The sequence below is a fragment of the Ischnura elegans genome, chromosome 12 (assembly GCF_921293095.1).
Source record: "Ischnura elegans chromosome 12, ioIscEleg1.1, whole genome shotgun sequence".
In the NCBI taxonomy this organism is placed as follows: Eukaryota; Metazoa; Arthropoda; class Insecta; order Odonata; family Coenagrionidae; genus Ischnura; species Ischnura elegans.
In genome coordinates this window covers 53,347,956-53,375,034 of record NC_060257.1, presented here as the reverse complement: position 1 = coordinate 53,375,034, position 27,079 = coordinate 53,347,956, and the positions used below count along the sequence as shown (strand labels likewise).

At 37.8% G+C, this 27,079-nt stretch overlaps 1 protein-coding gene across 1 annotated transcript in view; it reads right to left on the bottom strand.

Moving 5' to 3' along the window:
• Window positions 1-27,079, bottom strand: part of LOC124168682 (thyrotropin-releasing hormone receptor-like) — a 101,765-nt gene that overhangs the window by 38,199 nt on the left and 36,487 nt on the right. Inside the window, exon 3 of the mRNA XM_046546949.1 lies at window positions 25,822-26,074. Within this exon, the coding sequence (XP_046402905.1) occupies window positions 25,822-26,074 (253 nt within the window). The remainder of the gene's footprint in view (window positions 1-25,821; window positions 26,075-27,079) is intronic.

Sequence of the window (27,079 nt, the reverse complement as noted above, 5' to 3'; positions counted from 1 at the left end):
TTTCAATAAATTAAAACACAGCTGATAAAAAAACGTTAAAAAATATAACTAACGCCAACTATAAAGAAAATATGAAACTAATATTCCACACGGAAATTTAGTAAGGTAATTAATTAGAGCTTAATGGAAAAAATATCAAATATCTGCATATTGGAAATTTTAAGGGCTTAAAAATCAAGCAAGTATGCCAGCTTTACAGCCGATTCGATTATGGTAAGCGGGTTAAAACTCAATTACAAACAGACAGACCAAGCAAGTAAAGAGAAAAATCGTGTAATAAAAAGGAAGAGAAACATGATCTTACCGTGCTAGCTATAAATATATGGCGCCCAAATTCGTACTCAACTATATGGAAAGAATTTGTTAGAGGAAAATCTAAATACTGCTCGGATTTTTACGATAAGAAACACTCACAAGAGCTCTCCCTCCGTCGCTGTGGGTGGCACATAAATTTTGAACATCTAGGATCAAGGCTCTTTCAAAGGTAGGTTTATACTTTCACTGTCTCTGTCCATCACTCCATATTTCGGATGGAAGGCTGAATTTTATATTTCTTGGGATACTTTGAAATGTAGGTTTATGGCGTAGGTACCCGTCCTCCTTCAAGCTTACTTCAGGCACATTTTCATGAATGCGTCTCGCACGCATGCGCGCGAAGCCGCGTCATTCTTCGCGTGAATGGGGAACATGCATGAAATTTGTTCATCATGCTAGTTAGTCTCACTGAATAGACAATTTTCTCACGAGTAGAAATATATAAGCCAAAACTCTCCTTGTATTCCACAAACGTCATGAAATGCTAATTAAAATTGCTCTAATATCGTTTGAAGTCACGTGATCTGAAACGCCTTCTGACGTCATCGGACGGTACACCATTCACTTCGCTAAGAGAGTAGAGTGGTAGAGCCTTGAATGCAAGATATCCAAGTAAAAGTAGCTGTTATTATCGCCAAATTTGCGTTTGAGCCCCTGCATAGACCGATTTTCTATCCACTTCCTCGGTCTGTCATCAGTGGATACCGTACCGTGACATCACGCTCCGATGACGTCGTGTTTTCACGCAGCCGATGATGATTAATTTTTAAAGACTCATAACTCAGCTAAAGAACATTATTCATCCGCCAGATTTTCGGCGAGTACATTTGAGGAAAGGACTTTCATATTACAGTACTTTTAAAAAAATGTGCATATTCCTCATTATTCTCATGGAACCGAACCTATACGTAGGCGAACCTACGCGTAGGAGGCACCCGCGATCTATCTGCATCAGAGAAACGACAATATAGCAACTGAAACGTGACGAGCGTAATTATTTCCTCAGTATGTTTAGTTAATCATTACATAAACAACAAGGAAACCATAATTGGTCTTTTCTCTGACCTGTCCAAGGCATTTGACTCAGTTGATCATCATACACTCATTCATAATAATGTCATTCATTTCCAATAGGAAACAGTTAAGAGAAAAATTTTGAATAATGTTTTCGTGTCCACGTGAACTACCCCTTTTGTCTTAAGATCAATAGGACGTCGCTTCGCTGGGTAGATTTTTAACATTAGAATAACATGTTGAACCAAGAATATCCAATGAAATATTTTCCTAGGCATATTTCTCCATTTATTACACCATTCATTATAATTATTAAATAATTTATATAAATCATCAATAAATATTACCTGATGCACAAATAAAGACATATTTTCCCTTACACGTTGAACGTGATTTTAAAAAGTCACAATTTTTAAACCATTTAAAAAAAAAAAAACACATAATGAACACGACAAAGTTTTTACACGCTGACTTAATAATTAATTTTTCTAATAAAATATTTCAAAATAACCATAAAAATGTCAACTTTAAAGAAAATTATAACATTATAACATGACTGCCGCCAAAATTAACAGGGTATGTAAAAAAAATAGGCTGACAGAAGAGGAATAAAAGATGAATCGATGATAGAGCAGCACAGCAACAGCAACATTAACGCATCAAAGCAATTACAAAACTTCAATATCACTTGACACTATACGTTTTCATTATTTTTTCTTTCCCCATATATATCATTCCATATCACAATCCTTTGTTTTTGTATACGTCTCCTAAGAGCCGAATCAACCAAAAAATTAAAGAACAGAAACGCAACTGAAACAACAAATGAACTTCAGAAAATGAAACAAAGATAACGCGTATAAAAACATGCATAAAAGTAATTTGAGGGACATTCATCATCGGTGCATCAACGTGAGTGTTTAAAGGCCTGGTTACATGGTACATTAACATGAGCGAGTTAATACCTGTTAGCATGAAAGATTTTTAGTGGACCAGAACGGAGCATGAACGAATGAATGCACCAAATTAAGGCCTGTTTACACGGAACATTAAAACGTATGGATGGGTTAATGCCTAAATGTATGAACCCGTGAACGAACGCCACAATTCACCGTGTAACCACTGAAGTTGTGCGAATGCATGCACAGAAAATAGAACTTGTTCCAATTTGGTTCATGCATTCGTGCATGTTCCGTTCCGATCCACCAAAATCATTCATGCAAACAGACATTAACTCTTACGTGTTTATGTATCGTGTAAACAGGCCCTTAGAACAGGTTCTATTTTCCGTCCATGCGTTCGCACAACTTAGTGCATTTGCGGTGCCTTTCCGTGTTCATTCTCGCGTTATTGCATTTAGACATTAACTTGTACGTGTTGATGTATCCTGTAACCAGGCCTCAAGACTACCTATATGAAACACCCTTGAGGTGGCAAGTACGGAGGATGCTGCGGAGTAATTCAGTAGGCATCCCTCCAGCTAAATTTCAGCCCTGTCCAGAGCAGATGGGGGAGAGAGAGAGAGAGTGAATTATTACCGCTTGATTACTCTTCCTCTCTATCGGATCTTTGTGGAACTACATCGGGAGGGTAACAGGGTGGAAACCTGTCAGGACAAATGGAAAAAGCACGAGAGGTAGCCGAAGATAGGATAAACGGAATCTGTCAGTATCACAGGCAATCGCTCAGCATACATGAAGCATGCGATGGGGTATATCACAACACTATTCAAACTGCTGAATCGTAATGGGTAAATAAGAAAAGATTTCATTTTTTTATTTCTTTTTCATTACCTCAATTATTTTATAATTAATAACGCCTTTCCTTTCGCGATTCGTTTCGATGGTCCAGTCATCCGGGGGCGCAGCTAGGAATTAAGTCTAGGGGGGGTTTTAGGCAAAACTGATACCGGGGAGCCTGGGGGTGAGCAATCCCGCCCGGGAAAGCGGGAGGTGCGGCCCCCCAACTCCCGGAAAATATTTAAGAAAAATGGTTCAAAATGGTGAGTTTTACGGCTTTCTGAGGAATATTTTATTAATATTTACACTATTCTATGAGTATTATTAATTCAATTAAGTAAAATAGATTAAAATTTAAAATTTCTCTGAACTCAGGGGGGGGTGGGGTTTACTCCCCAAAACCCCCAATTGCTGTGCCACTGAGGCTAGGTGGGGTTTTTGGCACAACCAATACTGAGGAGTTTGGGGGTATGGTATACCCACCAGAGTAATTGGGAGGTGCGGGAGCCCTCCTCTAGAAAAATGTTAAGGTAAATGGTGGAAAATGTTGAGTGTTACAGCTTTATGAGAGATATTTTATTAATCCTTGCACTATTCTATAAGTAATATTAATCCAACTAAGTAAGTGGATGAAACTTAAAAATTTCTCTTCTCACTTTAGGGGGGGGATTGAGGGATGACTCTCCTCCCCCCAGGAAATGGGAGGTCCGGAAAATTTTTTTGAAAAACAACTCATCTCAATGTCTCCAAATCCCCCAAACCCCCCCCCCCCCCCCCTCGCTGCGCCACTGCAGTCATCTCCCCTGATGACGACTGAGCATGAAACGTCGACTGTGGAAAAACATTACCAGAAAACAAGAATAACTATTTTAACCATCACAGGGCTAGTTGCCAAGCAATGCGGCAAAGAAGGAGAAAAAATGGGGAATCACATCTGCTATCAAAAAATGGCTCACGTGCTATGAGGAGGTGGAGATTTTACTAAGAAAGGACAAGCATTTTACTTATTTCGCTTTAATACCGTTTACCAGCAAGAAATCGTAAACATTCTGACTAATACATAGCATTTTTCAAATAAATCCATGAACTGGATCAGGAAAAAACTATAAAGCGAAGAGAAATAACTCATAATATGAGTACAAGTTCTGAACTTTGTCGCCCGACCAACCATAATTTGCTTGCTGGTTCCACATATGGACTATTGTTCCCTTGTTTTTTCCGACCTAACTGGTGAATTATATCAGAAGTTACAAACACTGTTAAATTCTGCGATTAGATATATATATGATATAAATATCCAGGAGCATGTCACTCCTTACTACATAAAGCTGCAGTGGTTGAAACCCCAACAGAAAACTAAATTCCTGCTATCTGTTTTTGTTTATAAAATATTGTCATCCAAAACACCTGACTATCTTTACAATATGATTATATGTAACCAGAGTGAAATCAGTAGAATGGTAAGAGCTAGAAGGCGTTTTAAAATACCAAATTGCCGAACTACGGTGTTCCAAATGTCCACTTTAAACTCTGCTATAAGATTTTGGAATGAAATACCGGATGATATTGTTAATTGTAAAACTGTTAATCAATTCAAAATGAAAATGTTTGTTTATTTACTCGAAAAATATGATTGTAATTAAAATACTGTAATATATTTGTCATTAATACTGTTAAATTGTATTTTCACTTTCTCTATGATGTTCACTGCTGAGACTTAACTGTAATATTTGGTATGTTCCATAGGACAAGGTCCTAGAACAATAAATTTATTATTATTATATTAATTCGTGAGATGTTAAAAGGTTGCTTTAAAGTTATATCCTCTTCACTTCATGTCGAGATTCATATCAGCAAAGGAGACTGTATTTTAATTACGCCTATTCCTATTTTTATGTTTATTTCCAACTCTTCCTAAACACTTGTTGTTATCAATTCTTTCATAAGGATTCTCCACAGCTATTTTAATTTTCCCATCTATTTTTCCACCCTTCCGGCTGATGTCTTTTCATTTCTTCAAGCAGCTGTTTTTACGCCGTTTTTGGAGTTTTTTTTGCGACTTTTTTCATTCTAAAATTAACAACGGAGCTCCTTACCTCCTTCAAAAGTTTCTTCTCTCACTGTTCCGTGTTTTTAATTCTATTAAGTTTGTAGGAGTTTTCTATTGTTTCCCCTGAGCGTTAATCAAGTTCATTCCTGTCATAAGTTTCGAACGAGACGAGGATGGAATCTTCTTGTTGATGAAAACACCCCATTTTTGGTGTAGCATACTTTTCAAAAGCACCAATCATTCAGAAAGTTATTACTGTCCAAAGGGTATGAATTTTTTCACATTAATTTCCAATCTGATCCACGATTTTAATTAGTCCCAGGAGTGGTTGCCAGCTTATAGGCATCATTTCACCGTAAAATTAATGGTTTGAGGCGTGACTTCGTAAAATTGCTTCATTTTTCATGAAAAACGTTTTAAATTTCTAGTATGATTTTAGTATTTCATTTACCACGTGCTAAGCATTGATTGATTGAACAATTAAGAAAAGATGCCTTTGGTGCTGACGTAAAGAACATCTTAAAAACCTCACCGTAACTATTTCTAGGTGAAACGCAAACGATAAAATAAAAGATATTTTTTCCGAATTGAATGGTATAGGTTTTTTGTTCATTCCCCTTAATAAGAAACGGCATTAATAATTAAAAGACGAAGGTCAAGTTGACGTATATCTCACAACCTGCGCCTAAATATTTTAGTATTTTCGTGTAGGTTAACGGCTGGTATCCTTGCACCTGACGCCATTTGTCTATTTACTCGGTTCGTGGGTTGGTATGTAGGTATATCCGACATGTGGAATCCAATCATATCAGTGGTTTTTCACCAAAGATCTTCCATATGGAAATGAAGGGGCACAAGCTGAATGCCTTATAGTCCATGGAAATTTTACATCATGATCAAGGGATTTTATTTAATGTCGTTCTTTTCCTATCCCATTTCCCTTTATGTAATCTCCCACCACATGCGGTCACTATCCATCCAATTAATGTAGTGGTGGATGTAGTGGTGGATGTAGTGGTGGATGTAGTGGTGGATGTAGTGGTGGATGTAGTGGTGGATGTAGTGGTGGATGTTGTGGTGGATGTAGTGGTGTAATCCAGTGAGTCAGTAGGGGTGGAAGGCTGGCCAAGGAGGGGAAGTTAGGAAGGACGGTATGGTGGTACTTAAGCCATACAAAGTTGCCGAATGGGAATGCACACAAGTTAAAAAATTACTAAATCGGAGGCACACCATGATACAAAATTGGAAGAAAGAAATGGAAAAAAATAGGAGGCACGTTGCGTAAGAAAATGAGAGGTTGGGAATAAAGGTTGTCCTAGACCGCCGTGGAGGGACTGGAGGGTGGGTGGCTTTGAAGGAGGATGAGGTTGTCTTGAGTCAACAAAGTCAGTGAGTGGGAGGGGAGGTACATTAATTGGATGGATAGTGACCGCAGGTGGTGGGAGATTACGTAAAGGGAAATGGGATAGGAAAAGAACTTCATTAAATAAAATCCATTGATCATGATGTAAAATTTCAATGGACTATAGGGGATCCAGCTTGTGCCCCTTCATTTCCACATAGAAGATCTTTGGTGCAAAACCACTGATATGATTGGATTCATAGAAATGTTTTGCGAACAATGAAGAGGGATTGTTGTGTCCTGAAACATGCTTTGTGTTCTTTTACTCTGGTTTTGAAGTTCCTTCCGTTTGTTCAATATATATTTTATGTCATAAATATCAGAAAAGAAAGACTGATGATGATACTATGTATTGAAATCGGTCACAGTATTTAATAAATTGTTGAACCTGCCATTGTCTTTCCTTTCTGATGCATCATGAAGGGGTTCCATCATGTTTCGCCTGACACGATTGAATTTATTTTATGGCACGTGTCACAGGTTAATTTATAAGCACCACTCTTGTGAAATGGGTCTATATTGTCTTTTGCGTGGCTGATTAAGCTTCTTAATGATTTTCTGGAATAGAAGGCTGGTTTTAATTTACCTGCGGGAAAATATTTGGTTAGTTTATTTGAAATGCTACCCAGGAATAGAATTCTGCGCAATTTTTTTTACTCTTTCTTCTGCGAGGAGTGTTGAGAAAAGGTTTGCTATGGCTAGCTTGCGTCTTTTCGTTATGTATAGGCTATCAATGATATTGATGGGGTATCCGTTGAAATTGAGTTCTTAATTAATTTCAGTCTCCTTGCTGAGAGTAAAACATTTGTCAATACTATTTAGAAAATTTGTGAACTACTCAAGTTGCCTCATTGTGCCACATCAAATGCAAAATATATCATCGACATATCTATACTAGCAATACAGATATTTAAAAATTTCACTATCGTGGGTTAGCAAAGTTTTTTTTCACCGCACACAGATTCCCCTTTACTTAACCACCCACCTCGCTCATTTTGTTACATTAGGTGCCTCGCACCTTTGATCACTATCTATCCTATGAATGTATCTTCCCTCCCACTTTCTGACATTGTTGACTCCGGACAACCACATCCTCCTTCATACATTCCCACTATCCCTCCAGAGTCTTAGCCAGGAATTTCATTCGGAGGGGGCATCCAAAACCGGAGGGGGAAATTTTTGAAGAGCAGAGTACGAGATATTGGATTTTTAACTAATTTTAACACTTTTCATAATCGAAAAAACTTAATTTATTTAAGAAATATTTTTTAAATTCATGATTTTTTAATTTTTTGTTTCCTTTTAAGAAGGAAAATGATTGTGTTTTTATATTTCGGGCGGTGGGGGTCCGGACCCCTCCTCCACCCGCTGCGTCCCTCCACGGCGTCCAGGCCATCCTTTATTCTCCACCTCTCATTTTGTTACATTAGGTGCCTCGCATTTTGTTCCATTGCTTCCTTCCCATTTTGTATCACGGTGTGCCTTCCATTTCATAATTTTGTAACTTGTTTGCCTCCCATTTGGCAACTTTGTATGGCTTAAGTAACACCATACTTCCCCTTCCTAACTTCCCCACCATGGCCAACCTTCCACCCATAATAGACTCAAGGAATATACCGTCATTCTCTCCCTGTATCCTGTATTTTAACCTGACGATGTTACACAGCGACGAAACCGGTTGTTAATAAAATTATACGTGAAATTTACGAAGTTTTTTTATATATTTCACCGTGTTGTTGTTGCCAACATGCAATTAACATGAGATGTAAATATTTTTTTGCCTCAATTTGGAACATCCGTCAAATATAGTGAACAACAGACGCTTTTTATTACTAACTCATACATTATTTCCACATTTCAGATATACCTACATGAACATACCAACCCACGAACCGAGTCAATGGACGAATGGCGTCAGGTGCTAGGATACCAGCCGTTAACCTACACGAAAATACTTAAATATTTAGGCGCAGGTTGTGAGATATACGTCAACATGATCTCCGTCTATCATTAATAAATGACGTCTTTTATTAAGGGGAATGAACAAAAAAGCCTATACCATTCAATTCGGCAAAAATATATTTTAGTTTATCGTTTGTTTTTGACCTAGAAATAGGTACAATGAGGTTCTTAGATGTTCTCTACGTCAGCACCAAAGGCATCTTTTTTTAATTGTTCAAGTAGTCCAACAATAAGCCTAGCACGTGGTATATGATTCTTGAGAGTGGCGTGATTCTCTGTCACAAGTTCACGTAATCATCAGTCAAAAATTCTAATATTAGTTTGACGTAAACCTCTATTCCGCTCTCCTATCTGCTAGCCGTTCATAGCGAAATATTTCTTCTATCTTGCATCCTTTATAACCTTTTCAATGTAACTCATTCGGGATCACCCTCTACCCTACTTCCCTTCCACCAGTCCGTATACGATTGTTTTCAACAGGCCATCTTGCCTCATATTGTACCCAACTAAGTTGTCTTCTCCTTAAGGTTTTAAGAACACTTCTCTCTTCTCCCATTCTCCTTAGCACATCTCGTCTCTTGCTCGGTTGATACACTTTATTTTTATCATTCTTCGGTAGCTACGGATTTAAAATGCTTCCACTGACATCTATCCTGCTATTATCGTCCAAGCCTCGCTCCCATTGACAAACTCCACAGATAACATCCGATGAATTGTCCAAAATTCAAACTGATCGGGAATATAAAAAAATATTTTATTAAAAGTAATTCATGTATTTCAGCTTTAATAATAGTGTCTATAGTTTTCGAGAAAGAAGACATTGGTTCTTGGTTGGTAGACTCAACATTAACTGTATCCATACTTCACGCAGATGATATGAAACAGCCTTTGTTGATAGCCAAGAGAATTTATCACCTCACCGACAACATACATGACAAACGAATTTGCAGTTAAATAGTAGTTAGCTCGATTTCGGCGAATTCAATCAAACATTGTGAAAAAAATACCCATTTTAACGGTCACCGGAAATCCCAAAACCACTACAGGCTACGTTGCAATTCGAACGATGACGTGGGCGCGATATTACTGCGTTATAATTCCAGGTTATACCCTTTTACGGATTTAATTCGGTCAAATTGTTCGTACCTAATTTGGATATCGGTCGTATTAAGGGTTAGAGAATTTATAAAGAACCGTTAGCCCCATACTGTGCAATTCTTTCCATGTTTGATTGTTCTCGAATGAAAGCCAGATGGCACTGTTGTGTAATGGAATTTTGAGCTAGCAGACTGATTAATCCAGTGATCAAAGCGTGCAGCCATTTCATCCATTAATCACAGAGTAGCTCTAGGATTTCTCCTCAACACTTTGGTGATAAAATAAAAATTTCCTTTGAATAGAGCACACTGCCATTGTGAGGCACTTAATTATTCTGACTTTCTAGAAATAATCAAGAACAATGGCCAATATAATTTGATTTTCCTCCATTTTTGCGACACGTGGCATCTTAATTTGTTGAGAGAACGTCAAGACAATTGCAGCTAATGGAATACGGAAAAATGATAATGAATAAGAATGAAGTGTCCCATATCCCCTAATTACGCTTTTTCCATACTAAACACTTTTAAAAAACTCCTAGAATTCGGTGACTTAAGAAGGTTTTGTTTGATTTCATTAAGTATTAAATTGACATTAACATTATTCTTCCGTTACTTTCAATAGAATAGTCAAATCATAAAAATTACATGATAAGTAAATCATTACTCTAGCCGGTTCTTAAGGAATATCTAACTTATTTTTTCATCATTAACACGTATATTTTGCATTTATTATGCTTACCTATCTACTCTAAATTATTTTATTTATTCGTAGCTATTTGAATCTTTTTTATCGTGAGAAGTATGAAAGTATAGTCAATGAGTTAAATTTAAATACACCAAATGATGAAGTTCGCCATGAAAAAATATTTTGGCGAGGGTCGTGCTTACTACGCCACTGTCGGGGTGAAAAACCCTTATTTTGTCGCTGGTCTGCGACGACGAATTTCAAAGCACTGCAGGAACTAGTGACTTTGCACGCAGTCACGCGTAAGGGTGCAAAGTTAAATACACCAAAGGATGAAGTTCACCTTGAAAAAATATTTGACTTAACCGGGATTCAAACCCGAATCTCCCGATTGCCGGTCAGGCGTGTTAACCAGTTCCACCACGAAACCATTTTCTCAGAGCGAACTTCGGGATGGGTTTTACCGAATTAAATATATCTATAACCGAGTAAAATTTACCTGATACATACAGTTTTGCCTGATTTAATAGCTTATCTAACCAATGTCTTTACTCGTAATACCTTTGCTTGAAACTTTATTAGTAATTATTAACTTTAATTTTTTCTATTTGAAACGGTTAATAAGGAGAAATAAATTTTGGAGTCAATTTTATCAAATAAGCTCAAGAAAAAGAAAATAAAATATCTTACAATTTCCACCACCGAACTACCTGAGTACAAGCGTTATGTAGCGTATAGACAATCTAGAAAAGCTCCCTTCTAGTGACGACTTAAATATTAGGATCCAAATGTTCGCGCCCAGCATTAAATTCTCCCCGACAATTCCATTATTAATCATCAATCATTTCAATCCTCACATCATCAATCAGATTCAGCATGATACAATTCTACGTAATGTTCCATTTCAATCATTAATCATATGGGTTTTCATTCAATTCGACCAATCAAGTCGTAATGATAGAATGCATACTTGCGTTAATTATGAAGTGATTATAGTTCCCCACACGAATTCTCTGAAATAAAATTTATGCATAATATTTATCCTGATTTTCCAGAGAGGTTCATTTTTACGAGACAGTAATGTAAATATCATCTTTGATACATCTACCTACAGTCGGCTTCAGAATGATGTGCCACTGTACTTTGCAATTTTATATATGGGCTTGTGTGCATACAAAAATAATGAACAAAACGTGATTTTAAAGAAATCTTCATTCTAAATTCTGATTTATTTTTTTCACGAAAATTTCAAAAATGTAGACGAGCCAGTGCCATTAATGTCTCTGAGCACCGTAAAATAAGCCGTTTGTTCAATTTCATGAACTTTGTAACTCATCCTAAGGAAAACTACTACGTCTACAGCATTTAGCTTCCACAATAAGAAGCAAAAGTTAATTTAGATAAATAAAACGGCTTTTTTTGCGTTTTTATGATAGAAAATTTGTTGTTAATTAACAAAAGTGTTTAAACATAATCTACTCCTACAATTCACCCAGAAAGAAAAAATAAAACTGAGATAAACATTTTTTTTTATTTACTTGTAATTTTTATATAATCCGTAAATGCATTATTTACATTTAGCATAATTTATATGGACATCATGAAAATACGCCGGAGTGAGTGATTGCTGCATTACCACGCTTTGCGCGCGAAACTTTAAAAGAATATTCGAATAGTAATTCTAAGTTGTCATTAAAATGAAGCATAAACATGCTTGGTATATGTACAAATCAATCTCCTTCCAATATTTTCCCCAAAATCTTAATAAATATGACTTTTGAACATGATTCATGGGCTTAGATTCTCACAACTCAGGTATTTTCAAGGTCATGGCTTTCAGGATATCAAATAGATCGATAACATGACGCCCGAAGCACGCAACCTCACCCGTGAGTGCCCAATTATCCCATTCCATCAAGAGGTTATCAAATCAAACGATATTGCCCATCCACTCAGAGCCATTTACGCTGAGAAGGTGCTACAAACAAACATTTGGAAGCGTAACGAGGATGAAATGGTCACTCAAGCTCTTTGCCGCCATTGCTCTTCAAAGGATTTTGTTTCGATAACTTTTACGAAAATGGAAACTTAAAATTCATTGAGAAAAATAAACACGTAATATACTGCTTTCAAATTTTTATCAAACCTTTTTAAGCTTTTCTCCGTAAGAGTCTGTTTCCGAAATGAGACTGATTTTTCAAAATATTTTTAACTTTAGGGTTCTTGTAGCAGTAATTAAAATAATCCCATTTTCAGCAAATTTCAGATGTGAGACCCTGGCATCAGTTACTTATTTCGACAGGGTTCCCGCTCAAAGTAAAATATAAAATTCACGGTTTTTTCCAGGTTTTCGCAGTCTAAATGTCGTCAAATTCACGGTTTTTAGATAAACCATTTTAGGCAGAAATATTGATCGCGTTATAATCATCGGGAAAACCTTAACAAGAGTACAAATCTTGATTTTGAAAGAGATTGAGTATAAATCTGGATTTTTAGCTAGAAGAAAGTCATACTATTTTAAGCATTTTAGGTTTTTTTACCAAAAGATTCAGCGGTCTAATGCATAGTTTTACAGACAATTTGCAAGCACTGTCTTCGCACATCAAAATTGTATCATACAGAGAGTCATAGAGGGGTATTTGTCAACACACACGAGCATTCAACCAAAAGAGAGACCTACAAATAGCGGGAAACCTAAATATGGAAGTAAGGAAACAATTTATAAGAACCTACATTTGGAGCATGCTCCTATATGGAAGTGAGTCATGCACAATGAAAGCAGCGGAGAAAGCAAGGATATAGGCATTCGAAATGTGGTGCTACAGAGGAATGATGAGGATCAAATGGATCGACCGAGTTAGTAATGAGGAAGTACTAAGAAGAGTAGGAGAGAAGAGAAGCCTCATGAAAACCCTAATAAGAAGACGGAACAACCTTATCGGCCACATCTTGAGACATGATGGCCTGATGAAGACAATCGTCGAAGGACAAGTGGAAGGCAAGAACGGAAAAGGAAGACCTCGAACAAAATATATGGAACAAGTGAAGAAGGATGTGAAAGAGAAGAAATACGTAAGGTGTGAAAAGATTAGCTGATGGGAGAACTGAGTGGAGAGCTGCGTCAAACCAATCCTAGGATTGTTGACCAGTGATGAAGATGACAATCATCGGCCGCACATTAACTACAAATTTAACAAACGCGACATACGCAGTGAATGCAAACGCAGCAATGAAAGTGCTACCACTCATGACGTCACCTATCATTCGCAAAATGGAGGGCCTGGTTGTGAGTGGGGAAATGGAGAGAGAGCAGGTTGGCAGGGAAGTGAAGAAGTGTCTGATTTTCCGCCAGGGTTAATGAACACTTTACCGGTTACCGGTCTTCCAATCACAGGCTCAAGGTCAATGTGTAGCCATGGCTCACGGACCAATAGCTGCTCTTCGAATGCACGTGTGTAGATTAATGAGTGGACAGTGTCTGCACGTGACTCGAACATGATCCAAAAATCGATTTTTCTTTTCATCTGTCAGTTGTAGTTCTACAATCTAATTTGAGAGATTTTTTAGGTTTTATGACGAATTCACGACTATTTCCAGGTTTTTTAACTTTAGACTAAATTCATGGCTTTAAGGTTTTAAGGTTTTCACGGTTGAGTGGGAACCCTGTTACAGCAGTTGAGAGAAAATGAGAGGATAGTTGTGCCTGGGCCAGTAGTCGCTTTAAGGGAGTCGCCACAAAAATAAAATAATTCTGATTTGGCGGGTAAGAAAATATACCGTAATATTTATACAAATACTACATAAAACAGTAAATAAATATATGTATAATTAATAACAATATAATTTATTTTTCTAATTTATTTGATCTCTGCATTTCTCCAGGGTTTTCTTCCGCGTCAGCTTGTTTGTAGACAACAGTTTCGCTGGCTATCCTGCCAGCGTCTTCAGGTTGAAGGGTCTTAAGGTCCTTCAACCTGAAGAAAACCCTGGAGAAATGCAGAGATCAAACCATCGCCGCGGAAAAATACGTTCTAATTTATTCGTTCTAAAATCAAAATTTCCAGGCATAACGTATTCATACCACTTCGTCACAGTTAATCATTGCTTTGAATACTTGCAAGTGAAGTGGAAACACTAACGATTTCATGCTATCATAGGTTTTATTTGGAGGTGTAACTTTAGGCGTTAGATAATGTCGTAGGAACTCTCCCACGAGCATACCTTCGCATGGAATTGCGTGGGCTCTTTTGATTTCCCTTGGAGGATGAAAACACTCCTGATAAGGAAAGTGCTCATGCCATCTCACCGTAAAACACCTTCCACTGGGCTAAGTGAACGTAGGTGTCACCTCTCTTTGAAGAGCAGGAGTCCACAGTGGTGAATGAGTTCTCCGAAACTGTTTCGGGATGTATGTATGACCGCAGACAACATAAATTCATGCATCTCTGGGCAAGAATTTGGGTGTGGGCTTGTTTTTAACCCATTATAGCCCAATGTTGGTTCTAAGTAAAATCTAAAAAATTTAAACTTTTCAGCTCTATTCAGGAAAGATTTAAACAAAGTGTTCTTTTGTGCTGTAAAGTTTAATGGTGAAGTACGTAGCTGCCACAATAATTATGATTTAGTAGAACATTTACACTTTTTAAAATAAGAAGTCTCGAAATTTAATTTCTCACATAAGCAGCCCCGCTTAGAAATGGCTATTTTATTTATTCATTTATTTTATTTTATTCTCAAACCACCGGCTACAGCTCTTATTGGCATAAATTGGGACTCTCACCCCAAACTTTAGCGTTCAAATCATTAAAAAAAGGTTGATGATTATAAAATGAACAAAATAAAGACGCAATCGAGGATAAAAACGACGTTTTTGAACTTTAAAAATCCGGAATGTTATTCCCGAATTACCCTATTTAGAGAATTGATGTTTGTGAATTTACTTTCTTTCGAAGTTAATATTAATTATTTGAGCTATCGCATGCGTTACTATGCTTCCAAAGTTTTTCTACATGATCTTAAAATTCCGAGATGGACGCCAATGTCAAGATGGACGCCATGTGCTCATATCATTCACGGAAATCATTCAAGCAAATTAGAACATGCCTGAAATTTCATTCGAATGATCATTCGAATACAGGAAATTTCCGTTATACACTGTGAATGATGGTCATTAGAATGATCATTCACCGTGTGAAGCGGCCTTTACAGAAGTCGCCACTCGTGTCGCTGACGGACAAAGTGATCCGAGTTTCACGGGGAAAGAAGGTATAATTAGGGATCTTAACCGAAATTCATACACATGTTGATGTGACCAATCAAACTCATTACTTTTCAATGCTATTCCTCGCAATTAAAAACACTACATTGCAAAATATTGGGAAAAAGTGGATCGCATTTCACTCATCACCGCCCCGCGGACATTTTTGAAAACCGATTAGAATGCGATCGAGGTGGCAACAGAAATGAGTCTTCTATGGGATGGAATTGGGCCTCCTCTATGCAGTCTCCTTGACTTCAAGTTTCAGACTGCCTCAGTTACACGCCCTGGACCCCCATTGTTCACGACACAGCTGACTGATCCTCTTTAAGGAGCCCAGAAGGTGCGGGGTCTCGACCTTGATTCAAGCTTCAGGTCTTGCGTTCAACCACTCCCCAACGCTGACCCATTCTCCCTCCCCCTGGGCAAGTTCAGAAAAGACGCGGTCAGGCTCAAATCCCATTATCTTAAGGATGTTAGCCTCTGGCCTCGAGTTGCCACCAAACCAGTCATGCGCTGAGATTGATCAATAAAACAATACGTGGAGTTTCCATTTATTTAGTAGACACTGCGAATATTACCGCATCGATATTACAGCCAGTATCCCATTGCATTTTATGTACTAACATGCACAGGCGCAGCGACGGGGGGGTGTTTTGGGGGTTAAAACCCCCTCCCCCCCACAGCTCAGAGAAATTTTTAAGTTTAATCCATTTTACTTAATTGGTTTGATATTACCAATACAATAGTGTAAGGATTAATTAAATATTCCTCTGAAAGCCGTAAAACTCACCATTTTGTACCGTTTATCTTAAAATTCCGCAATTTATTAATCTCGCACCTACCGCTTATGCTGGTGGGTATTCCATAGCACCTCACACCCCGGTATTAGTTGCACCTAAACCCCCCCCCCCAGCCTTAATTCCTAGCTACGCCCCTGCTAACGTATGGAGTACATGTCTCTTCGGAAGCAAGGCTTGGACGTTGAAACCAGCAGAGATGTCATGAGTGGAAGCATTCGAAATGTGTTGCTACCGAAGAATGATGAAGATAAAACGGATCGACCGTGTTATTAACGAGAAAGTGCTAAGAAGAATGGGAGAAAAGAGAAGTCTTCTAAAAACCTTAAGCAGAAGTCGGGACACAGTTGGCCACATTTTGAGGTATGGTGGCCTGATGAAGACAATCGTAGAGGGACAGGTGGAAGGAAAGAAGGGCAAGGGACGGCCCCGAACGAATTACATAGGACAGGTTATAAAAGATGTGAAAGAGAAGGAATACGTCGCTATGAAAAGGTTAGCGGATAGGAGAGAGGAATGGATAGCTGCGTCAAACCAATCCTAGGATTGTTGAAGAATGATGATTAATCATCACATCTATCATTTCCATGACCGAAGTTTGAACACGATAAAACAGGAAGGTATGCGTGAATCAGCTCATCGACAACCTGGAGTAAACTACTGCCAAAGATTGACAATGCAATTCCATTCAGACTATCCAGAGGGTTGGAGGACGGGAGCTGCGTCAAACCAATCTTAGAATTGGTGACTAATGATGATAATGACATATTCATCGTTTCTCTGGCCAACCTGCTCTAGTGCCTTTTTTACCCCTAGAGAGCAAGTTCATCTAGCGGGTGCGTCAGAATTGCACCTCCTGGAGCACTCATTACCTTGAGTTCCAAGGTCATAATCCAATTACACGCAATAGGGGGGTTTCCTATTATTTTTTTATTGCCTTAATCGAAAGATTATTGCTCCTGGAGTACGTATTTCACGCTTTTAGATTTTTAAATGATAATATCTATTTTTCGCGATTAAATGAAAAGTGAAAATTTTCAAGCGCGCGAAAACGCGACGCGTTAGTAGGAATGATGGGAAATCTCTCCGTACGTCGTATTTCTGGTTCCCCCTCCGCCCGGTGAGGTGACCTTGAGGCGAGGCTTAGCGCTGATACGTCGCAGGCTGCCAGCGGGTAGCCTAGTGCCCTGCCGCCTGGTAGCGCTTGGCTTAAATAAGGATTATTAATACCTTATGAAACGAGGAAAACTTTCCGACCTTAGCCAGTTTTAATAAGTGATTATTAAGACATGTTTCCCTGAGCTCTGCGCCTCATGCATGCATTGGTAACCTCAGACGACGTATAACTCCTATCTTCTCGTTTAGAAACTAGGTCCCTGTGACGTCACGTGGAGTGGCATCGCATGGGCGCCAATCTGGCCCTTTTCAAATGAGGATAAATATGGACCATTGCCATTCGTCTACACCGGCATTTATAAAACGAAATAATTTGTATATTATGAATACACTAATGGTGGGTAACGAATCGCAATTATTGCCTTTTGTTTTCTTTGATGAAGGAAACTACCCTATTACCGATGACTGAGTAACTATGGCGTATGGAGTAGGTGGCTATGAAAAGGTTAGCGGATAGGAGAGAGAAATGGAGAGCTTCCTCAAACCAATCTTTGGATTGTATAAAATCGTTTCACGCTTGATTTTGTGGAATATTGTTATATCCACGGAGTGGAGTGTACAAACTAAAGTGAGAGGACTGTGGTTTGTGTTAAGTTGGCCAGACCGATATAAGGTTTAAAGACAGAGTGAAGGAACACAGAAGAAGTTTTATATATAATGACGGAAAATCTTGTTCAGCTAATCATTTATGCCTGAATAACCATTTTAGCAATTTTGACATAGATATTTTACATTGTATTGACAAAGGTCTTAAATTAGATTTTATGGAAAATTTTGAAATTTCCAATAGCCCGGATGGACTTTTTAATGATGCTTTATTTTGTACTGACTCACCTTTGTTAAAGCTTCCTAAACGTGACGTCAAAACCCTGACCTTTACCACGCTCCTCTTGTTGTATGTCTTCTGGTTTCGGTTTTCATTCATTAGTTCAACTAAACTTCCCCCTCCCACTCTCCTCACTCCAATTCCGTATGCCCCCACCTCCTACCTTGGCCTAGGTATAAATACCAAGAGAGTGTTGGTTGGATTACCTTGATAATGACACAAAGTGTCGAAACCATGGTCGGTCTTTAAGTGCTAAATTAAATAGTGTGGAAATTACCATTTGTGTTTTTATCATGGATACAATCTTAGGATGAATAGAGGATTGTTGACTAATGATGATGATGAACATCTATAAAAAATATAGTAGCAAAATATATATATAGGCCTAACCAAAAATATTAAAAAAGAAATTAATAAAAAAACACGAAAAATTAATTTCAATGCGTTACGAATTCTAAAATTGACGTTGTCATTCAAATACACCAGCTACTGCGACTTAGGACTATATTAAAACCGCGTTACGACTGTAAAGAAATTGACAAATTGCATGACCAATGAATGCAAAACACACATGCAAATGCTACTATCACGGTTAAGACTTGAGGAAAACGTTGCGAATTTCTCTAGGTCTGTATTCACAGTCATCATAATAAGAAGAGAATTCGTAGAAATTCGGGAGGTTGAGAAGACGCTAGAAGCAGGAGAAGGAGGATGCGAAGCACTAGAAATGCGGCGGCTACATGAAAGAGAGATAGAAATACAAAGATAGAGGAAAGATATAATTACGAGGAAGTTAAGAGCCAAGATTGTGGGCGGAAGCTTTATGACTTCCCAAATAGGAACTTAACGTACTGAGAAGTGAAATAAAAGAAGGATTTTAAAGATATGACTCACTTTCGCCAGAAAAGGCTTGCGGCCTTTTCTGGTCACTCTGGGAGTTTTTGCAATTTTTGTCGGTCGTTTGTCCCTTTACAATCGTTTTATTCGGTGATATCTGACATACTCAAATTGAATCCAATGAATACCAAACAGGCTTCAAGGTTCTTGGCTCGCATGCTTCCTGATTGTTACAAGGTGTGGAATAATGGCTGCCACAATGAATTTGGTGACATTAACAAGCTTCTCCACAAGAATGAAATTCTAAAGATACTGAGGCCCAAAATTGGTTTTTTATTAATGATATTTATTAGGGATGTGCGAGTAGTACTTTTTGATCTCAAGTCGAGTATCGAGTCGAGTCGAGTATGATAATTTCTGGACCTGACAATACAGCAATTCGTGCTCCAGCATACTCTCATTTTTCCATTTCCCTTGAGAGTTTTCTATTCTGCTCTATAATGCTCAGCCAAATGTAAAAAAGAAAAGATAATGAGGAACTTTGATGGTAATTGTGTCAAAATTATGAGCTGAAAAAAAATTAATATGTCTTAAATATTTCTATAAGCACTTTTGAAATGAATTAACCTCTCGTAATATGTGGGCAATTTAATTTATTTATGTATCCAAACTACTAAAAAAAAAAACCCGAGTGTATGCATTTGCACAATTGTAACAAAGATTAATGGATGAATCATGAAATTTTTGATCCTTTCAAATTCTCATGCGGAAAAATACAATTTTTCTACATTTTCAGGCAGAAGGTTTTGACGTCTCCATGTTACAGTATTGTTGCCTCCACAAAATTTTCTTTCGCTACACACTTGTGTGGCTGGACCAGTACTTTTTGCCAAAATTGTAAGATTTGGGAACGTTGAGAATTTTTATTAAAAATTTTATCAAAAATTTTAATGGATCATTAATCTTCATAGAATTTAAATGGACGAAGCTAACGAATTATAGAACTTAGCTTTAGCTTGGTAGACCAAAAAATGCTTCTTTATTTCCCACTTTCTTTAATTAAAATTAGTAACTATTTCCTTGTAAGAGCAAGAAGGAGACTAAACGCAACAAAGAAATAAACAATAATTAACATCGGACGCACGTAGTACCCAAATACACTAAAAGTTTCTACCAATAGGGTGGTTTCCTATTATTTTATTTATTGCCTAAATCGAAAGATTATTACTCCTGGAGTACGCATTTCACGCTCTTAGATTTTCGAATGACGATATCTTTTTTTCGCGATTAAATGCAAAGCGAAAATTTTCATGCACGCGAAAACGCGACGGGTAAGTATGAATGCTGAGAACACTCCGTGTGACGTCGTTCTGGTTCCCGCAGCCGCAAATGAGGTGACCTTGGGGTGAGGCTTTGAGCGCTGATACGACGCAGGATGCTTGCAGGTAGCAGAGTACCCTGCTAGCTGGTAGCGCTTGGCTTAAATAAGGATTATTAATACCTTATCAAACGAATGAAACTTTCCGACCTTAGCCAGTTTTAATAGGTGATTATTAAGACACATTTCCCTGAGCTCTGTGCCCCATGCATGCATTGGTAACCTCAGGCAATGAAAAACTCCTATATATTCGTATAGAAACTAGGTCCCTGTGACGTCACGTGGAGTGCCATCGCATGGTCGCCAATGTGGCCTTTTTCAAATGCGATTAAAATTGACCATTGCCATTCGTCTAAACTGGGATTTCTAACACCAAATAATTTGTATATTATGAATAAAATAATGGTGGGTAAGGAATCGCAATCAAAGCCTTTCGTTTTTTTTGATGAAGGAAACTGCCCTATTGCTGACAAATAATGATGAATAGCATAAGCTGTGAGCAAGTAATCTGTCAACAAAATGGACCCGTGCAGCAAGAGCTATATGTCCTTTTAAACAGAGATTCACTCTTTATGTGAATCGTAACAAACGACCTGATTCATTAAGAAATTCAATTAATCAAGAATTCTGACGAATATTTCTCGGGTTTGCATCCAGGTTAAAGCTTTTGTACAAGCCGACGTTTCGGAAGACGACTTGTCTTCCATCTTCAAGGCTGTGTTACTTTATGGAAGTCCAATTTCACACTCAAATTGAAATTGGACTTCCATAAAGTAACACAGTCTTGACGATGGAAGACAAGTCGTCTTTCGAAACGTCGGCTGGTATAAATGCTTTAACCTGGATGCAAACCCGAGAAATATTCGTCAGAAGTATTCACCAGGAAAAATTTAAATGTTTATTCTCAGGAATTGATGTTAGTACTCCTAATTTTCCCTGCCGCGATTAAAATTTCGTGGTAAGGTGGGTGATTAAGAAAACCTGTAACAATGGTACTGGATGAACCACACCTGACGTCGCGTCGTACTTCTCGATGAGACCATCTGCGGCGAAGGGTCGTATGCGACAGCAGTTATTGGCATTCCTCCCACGACGTTGGAAAAGGGGTAGCCTTTAGTACCTACTCCAATTCCTCTCCACGAACTTCTCCAAGATTCCGAATGGCAAGGATGAGTGGTGTTCCGAGTGAGTTCTTGAGAAATTGACGGGGTAAAAAAAAAACTTAATAAAAAATCTTGAAGCCGCAGCTGGATCGGGAAACAAGCTCAGCTGCGTCTCGCGAAGTTTCTGACAGTCGGGCTGTCTCCTCCAAGAAATGCTTACCGCACCGTCCTTGTTTTCTCTCATATCTTCTTTTGATACTCGTCGAAGTTTTCTCCGAATACATCGTCATTCAGCGGATGGAATTTTTCATTGCCACGGAGCAAGAACTTATCGGGGAGGAAATGTTGAAGGTAGAGGTCAGGGGCGAATTTATGGGGGTCACTGGGGTCATAGCCCCCTCCTAAATAAAAATTAATTTAAAAAAAACTAATAACAAAATTTAAATATCAAAAAATTCTTTTTATTAGTTTACTAGTTTTGTATATTTGTAATAGAGTACAGGGAAAGTTTATGCAAATTTAAGACTACAAGTCGCAAACGTCACCAACGTAAGAGAAGAGTGAGTTGTATTTACTGTGGAGCGTAGCACTCCCTACCGTAAAAACTCTCGGGAGATGTTCCATGATCCCCGGGCCTATGTTAATACCCCCTCTCCCAAATTTTGATGCTTAATCCGTTACTGGGTAGTGTGTTGGGTAAGCGAGGGAGAGGAAGGAATAGAATGGGATGTTTTGATTGAATGAAAGTGAGTCGGCCTTTTTTGTGCATTGAAGAGGGAAGTCTATGAAAGAAAGGGAGACGGCCTGAATACTTTTGAAGTACTCCATGATAGCACTCCACCTTAATCGGTAGAATACTTTAATGATAATGATAATAATAATTGTTTCACCCCTCGATCGTGAAAACAGGTAATCACAAAAACCGCGTTGCTAGGTAAAAACATAGCTACCCCTGTAGAAACGTTTACGTGAGAAGTTTAAAATGCAACCAGCGCCATACGCTTAGTAAGTTTCTCTGTGGATGCACAATTTTTCCGATCGTTTTTTGAATTTACCAGTCTTTAATTACAGTGTAAATGAAAGCAAGTTTTAAAATGCAACTTTGGATGAGAGTGCTCATTATAATCCTGCTATCTAACGATATTTAACGTTAACAAAATATCCATAATGGGATGATTATGATATGAATATGGAATATGACTTTTTTATCATGACGAAAGCGTATCAATTACCTTTAATTCTTCCAAAAAGCCTCGACTGAATGTAGCAAGTGATTATAGTACGTAAATTTACAAAAAATTAGTTGTTTTTGGGTAAAATATGCCACTTCATTCACTGAAACGTTAGATCTGGGAAAACGGTGTAATGAAAGGATGAGAAACAATTGGTTGATTTCAGTATTTGAATCAATTCACATATATTCAGTGGAATCTCCTTGAAACTTGAGGACGGTGACGAGAGAAGATGCTTCAGTAACTGTCGCTGTGGGTACTTTTCCCATACTACTTGAGAAGCTTCCAATGCTTTGAGAATCCTCTGTTACTGGGCCAATTCTCACAGCCTTTTTTTATTGGCATGACATTTGGAGGAGGCGATCGACAGCAAAGGTTATTTGCGTCATGAGGGAATGGTAGAAAAGTGAGGATGGGTAGAGAGAAACCCGGCGTCGGCATTAGCCTTCTCATAACCCTTAAGTAGTCACGTGAGAAATAGTTACGTAATTACTCGCGTCGGATCATATTGACTCAGAAAGTGATAATTGATAAATGATAACCGACATTTTCCGACATAATTCGGTGGAAATCTTTGATATTTAATATAATGAAAATACTTGTCTATTTCGACTATTATTATTTCTACCGACCCAGATTTCGGCACATAACGGCATTTTCAAAAAAATCAATACAATTAAATACGAGTGGAAATAGACAAGTACTTCCATTGTGTTAAATGGCAAAATGATTGAGTATAAATCTGGATTTTTAGCTAGAAGAAAGTCATACTATTTTAAGCATTTTAGATTTTTTTACCAAAAGATTCAGCGGTCTAATGCATAGTTTTACAGACAATTTGCAAGCACTGTCTTCGCACATCAAAATTGTATCATACAGAGAGTCATAGAGGGGTATTTGTCAACACACACGAGCATTCAACCAAAAGAGAGACCTACAAATAGCGGGAAACTTAAATATGGAAGTAAGGAAACAATTTATACAGGAAGAACCTACATTTGCAGCATGCTCCCATATGGACGTGAGGCATGCACAATGAAAGCAGCGGAGAAAGCAAGGATAGAGGCCTTCGAAATGTGGTGCTACAGAGGAATGATGAGGATCAGATGGATCGACCGAGTTAGTAATGAGGAAGTCCTAAGAAGAGTAGGAGAGGAGAGAAGCCTCATGAAAACCCTAACAAGAAGACGGAACAACCTTATATGCCACATCTTCAGACATGATGGCCTGGTGAAGACAATCGTCGCGGGACAAGTGGATGGCAAGAACGGAAAAGGAAGACCTCGAACAAAATATATGGAAAAGGTAAAGAAGGATGTGAAAGAGAAGAAATACGTAGGTGTGAAAAGATTAGCGGATAGGAGAATTGAGTAAAGAGCTGCGTCAAACCAATGTTAGGATTTTTGACCAGTGATGATGACGTCTAAGGTCAAAACGGTATTTTTTTATACATGATACTTATATCCGGACAGAAAAATAGCAATGGAAGAAATAGAAAAGAATGTCATGAGATTACAAGGGATGGAAGTAGGTAAAATATTTAACTAAATGTAATTTTTATTCACATAGACCCTACGCGATTATGTAAGGGGTGAAGAGAGTCGCCAACGGGACCACGGCTTTGCGTCCCATCCGACAGACGGAGTGCTCCACTTAAAGTACCTTCCATGAAATCGGTTGGTCAAGGATCGAGGCAATCTCTGATAAATCTCCACCACCGCTGGTAATTGTAGTTATAATGAACAATTCATGTAATTCTCACCGCCGCACATGAAGCTGAAATCGAAAAAACCTGGACAAAACCACAAAAATGTTTTTTTAGTTTAAAACTCGAAATTTCGAACAGTTGTCGTCAACTCATTAGTTAATGTTTTGAGGCAAACCAATTTCTATAGGTTACTTATTTAAACAAATTACACCTCCTCAAAGCTGAAAATATATCGCAAAATTTGCACGTATTCAATTTTTTCGAAATTTATCATGTTAAAACCAATGCTACACCATTTGTAGTGATTAGATAGCAACAAAACTTTGCTTTATCATTTAACGGTTAGTTATTGTTAATTATCATTAACCTTCACGACTTAGTTGTACTATATGTGTCCAATACCATACAAAATGGTGGATTTTTTTCGTCGAAATTTAGAGTTTATTTAAGATTATAAAAAAGGATCACCGAGTTACCACGAGATATTTATATTAAATTACATTTAACCTTTTAGAGTGTACATCCAAAGAAATCAACTTAAACCTAGCGCATCAAACAAAATAAAATCGATGTTTTAACGTTGTTTTGTTGCGGAAATCTCCGGCTTAACGCATCTGTTACTATTTTATTTCATATTGATATCACTATAGGGAAATGAATTTCCTTCTCAACCGATAGTTATGGACTAGTCACCATTTATCCCGCAATTGACGAATGCAAACTAGCTCAAATGAAAATCTGAGTTTCGTATGCACATTATACCCTTTGTTAGGGTAAAACTTCTTTTTTAAGCTTATTCTAACCTCAAAGATAACATTGTTTTTACAACCAGCCGGTCAGCCTATGCACTCCCATATTGCCTTAAAAAGGATCTTTCTATTATCCTGAGCTCCATGCGTGTGGTCAGGTTAAGCCAATATCAAGATTCCGCATCTAGATAGAAATGCAAGTTTGACTTTAGTTTCGACATGCAGTTAAAGAGGTAAGTTGTAAGGTGCTACGGTGATTTTTTGTTGTACTCGGATACACGCATTTTGGTTATTCAGAACTCCCGGGAATCTGATCGATTTTATATTCAGCTGCCTTTGTGGCATCAGTCATTCACCAGACATCTATCATTGAAACCGGCATTTAAAACTGGATTTTCGATTTTATTCTAAATCGATTTTTCCATCACTAATTCCATATGCTCGCTGCATATTCAAATGCATATTTTAACGAGTAATAACCGTCTTACCTGTACTTGAGCGGTTTGGTCTCGGTTAGGCCCAGCCATGGGGAACAGTAGATGGTGGCGAAGGCCCACACGCCCATCGTGATCTTCTTGGCCCTCGACACGGTGCACATGGCCTGCGCGCGCATCGGATGGCAGATCCCAACGTACCGCTCCACGGTAAGAGCCACCAAAGACAGTGAGGACGCGTTGATGCCCAGGTTCTGGCTGAAGATGAAGAGGGCACAGCCTGGCTCGCCCCAAACCCACCGGTTACCTGCGAAAAACACGAGTACAATAGGGAAAACGACATTAAAAGAATATTCCGTTAACGAGAAGAAACATACATTTTTCAATAACAGAAATTAATAATAAATAATGGCAATAATAATAATAAATATATTGTCTTAAGACACTATCCTTCCAAACCTAACAACCGGTTGCCTAGGAAACACACGAATTTAATAGAATAAGGGAATACGAAATTAAACAAATGTTCCATTAGCGAAGAGTAGCATATAATTCTCCATGATTGATGAATAATAAATAATATCAATAATAATAAATACAATGTCTTAGGATAATATCCTACCAAACCAACCAAACGGTTACCAAGGCTGCACACGAAGAAAATAGGGAATACGAGATTAAACAAATGTCGCATTAGCGCGAAGTAGCATACACTTCACCATGATTGATATGAATAATAAATAATTGTAATAATAATAACTTTATTGTCCAAGGTCAATATTCTTTGAAACAAACTCGCCGGTTATCAAGGAAACGCACGAGTAAATTAGGAAAAGGGAATGCGAGATTAAACAAATATTCCATTAGCGAGATGTGGCATACATTTCTCAATAAATGATTGTGCTAATCTTTGTTAATCCTCCGTTGTAAAGGCCTTTATGTGCTGTTTACGGGACAGTTGGAAATAATTTTTTTTTAATGATTTGTATGAAAAAAAAATAATAGCAACAATAATGAATACATTGTCTTAGGATAATATCCTTCCAAACAAACCCTCCGGTTACCTAGGAAATACAAGTATATGAGGGAATACGAGATAAAACAAATATCTCATTAGCGAGAAGTAGTAAACATTTCTCAATAACTGGCATGAATAATTAATAATAATAAAGTTATTGTCCTAAGATATTATCATTTGAAACATGTTAAGTATACAGTTATACAATTGGACTCCGTAAATATGCCAATGTAGGCAAATACAAATTATGAAATAAAAATTGCCTAATTAAATTACTACAACAACAGAAGAGCA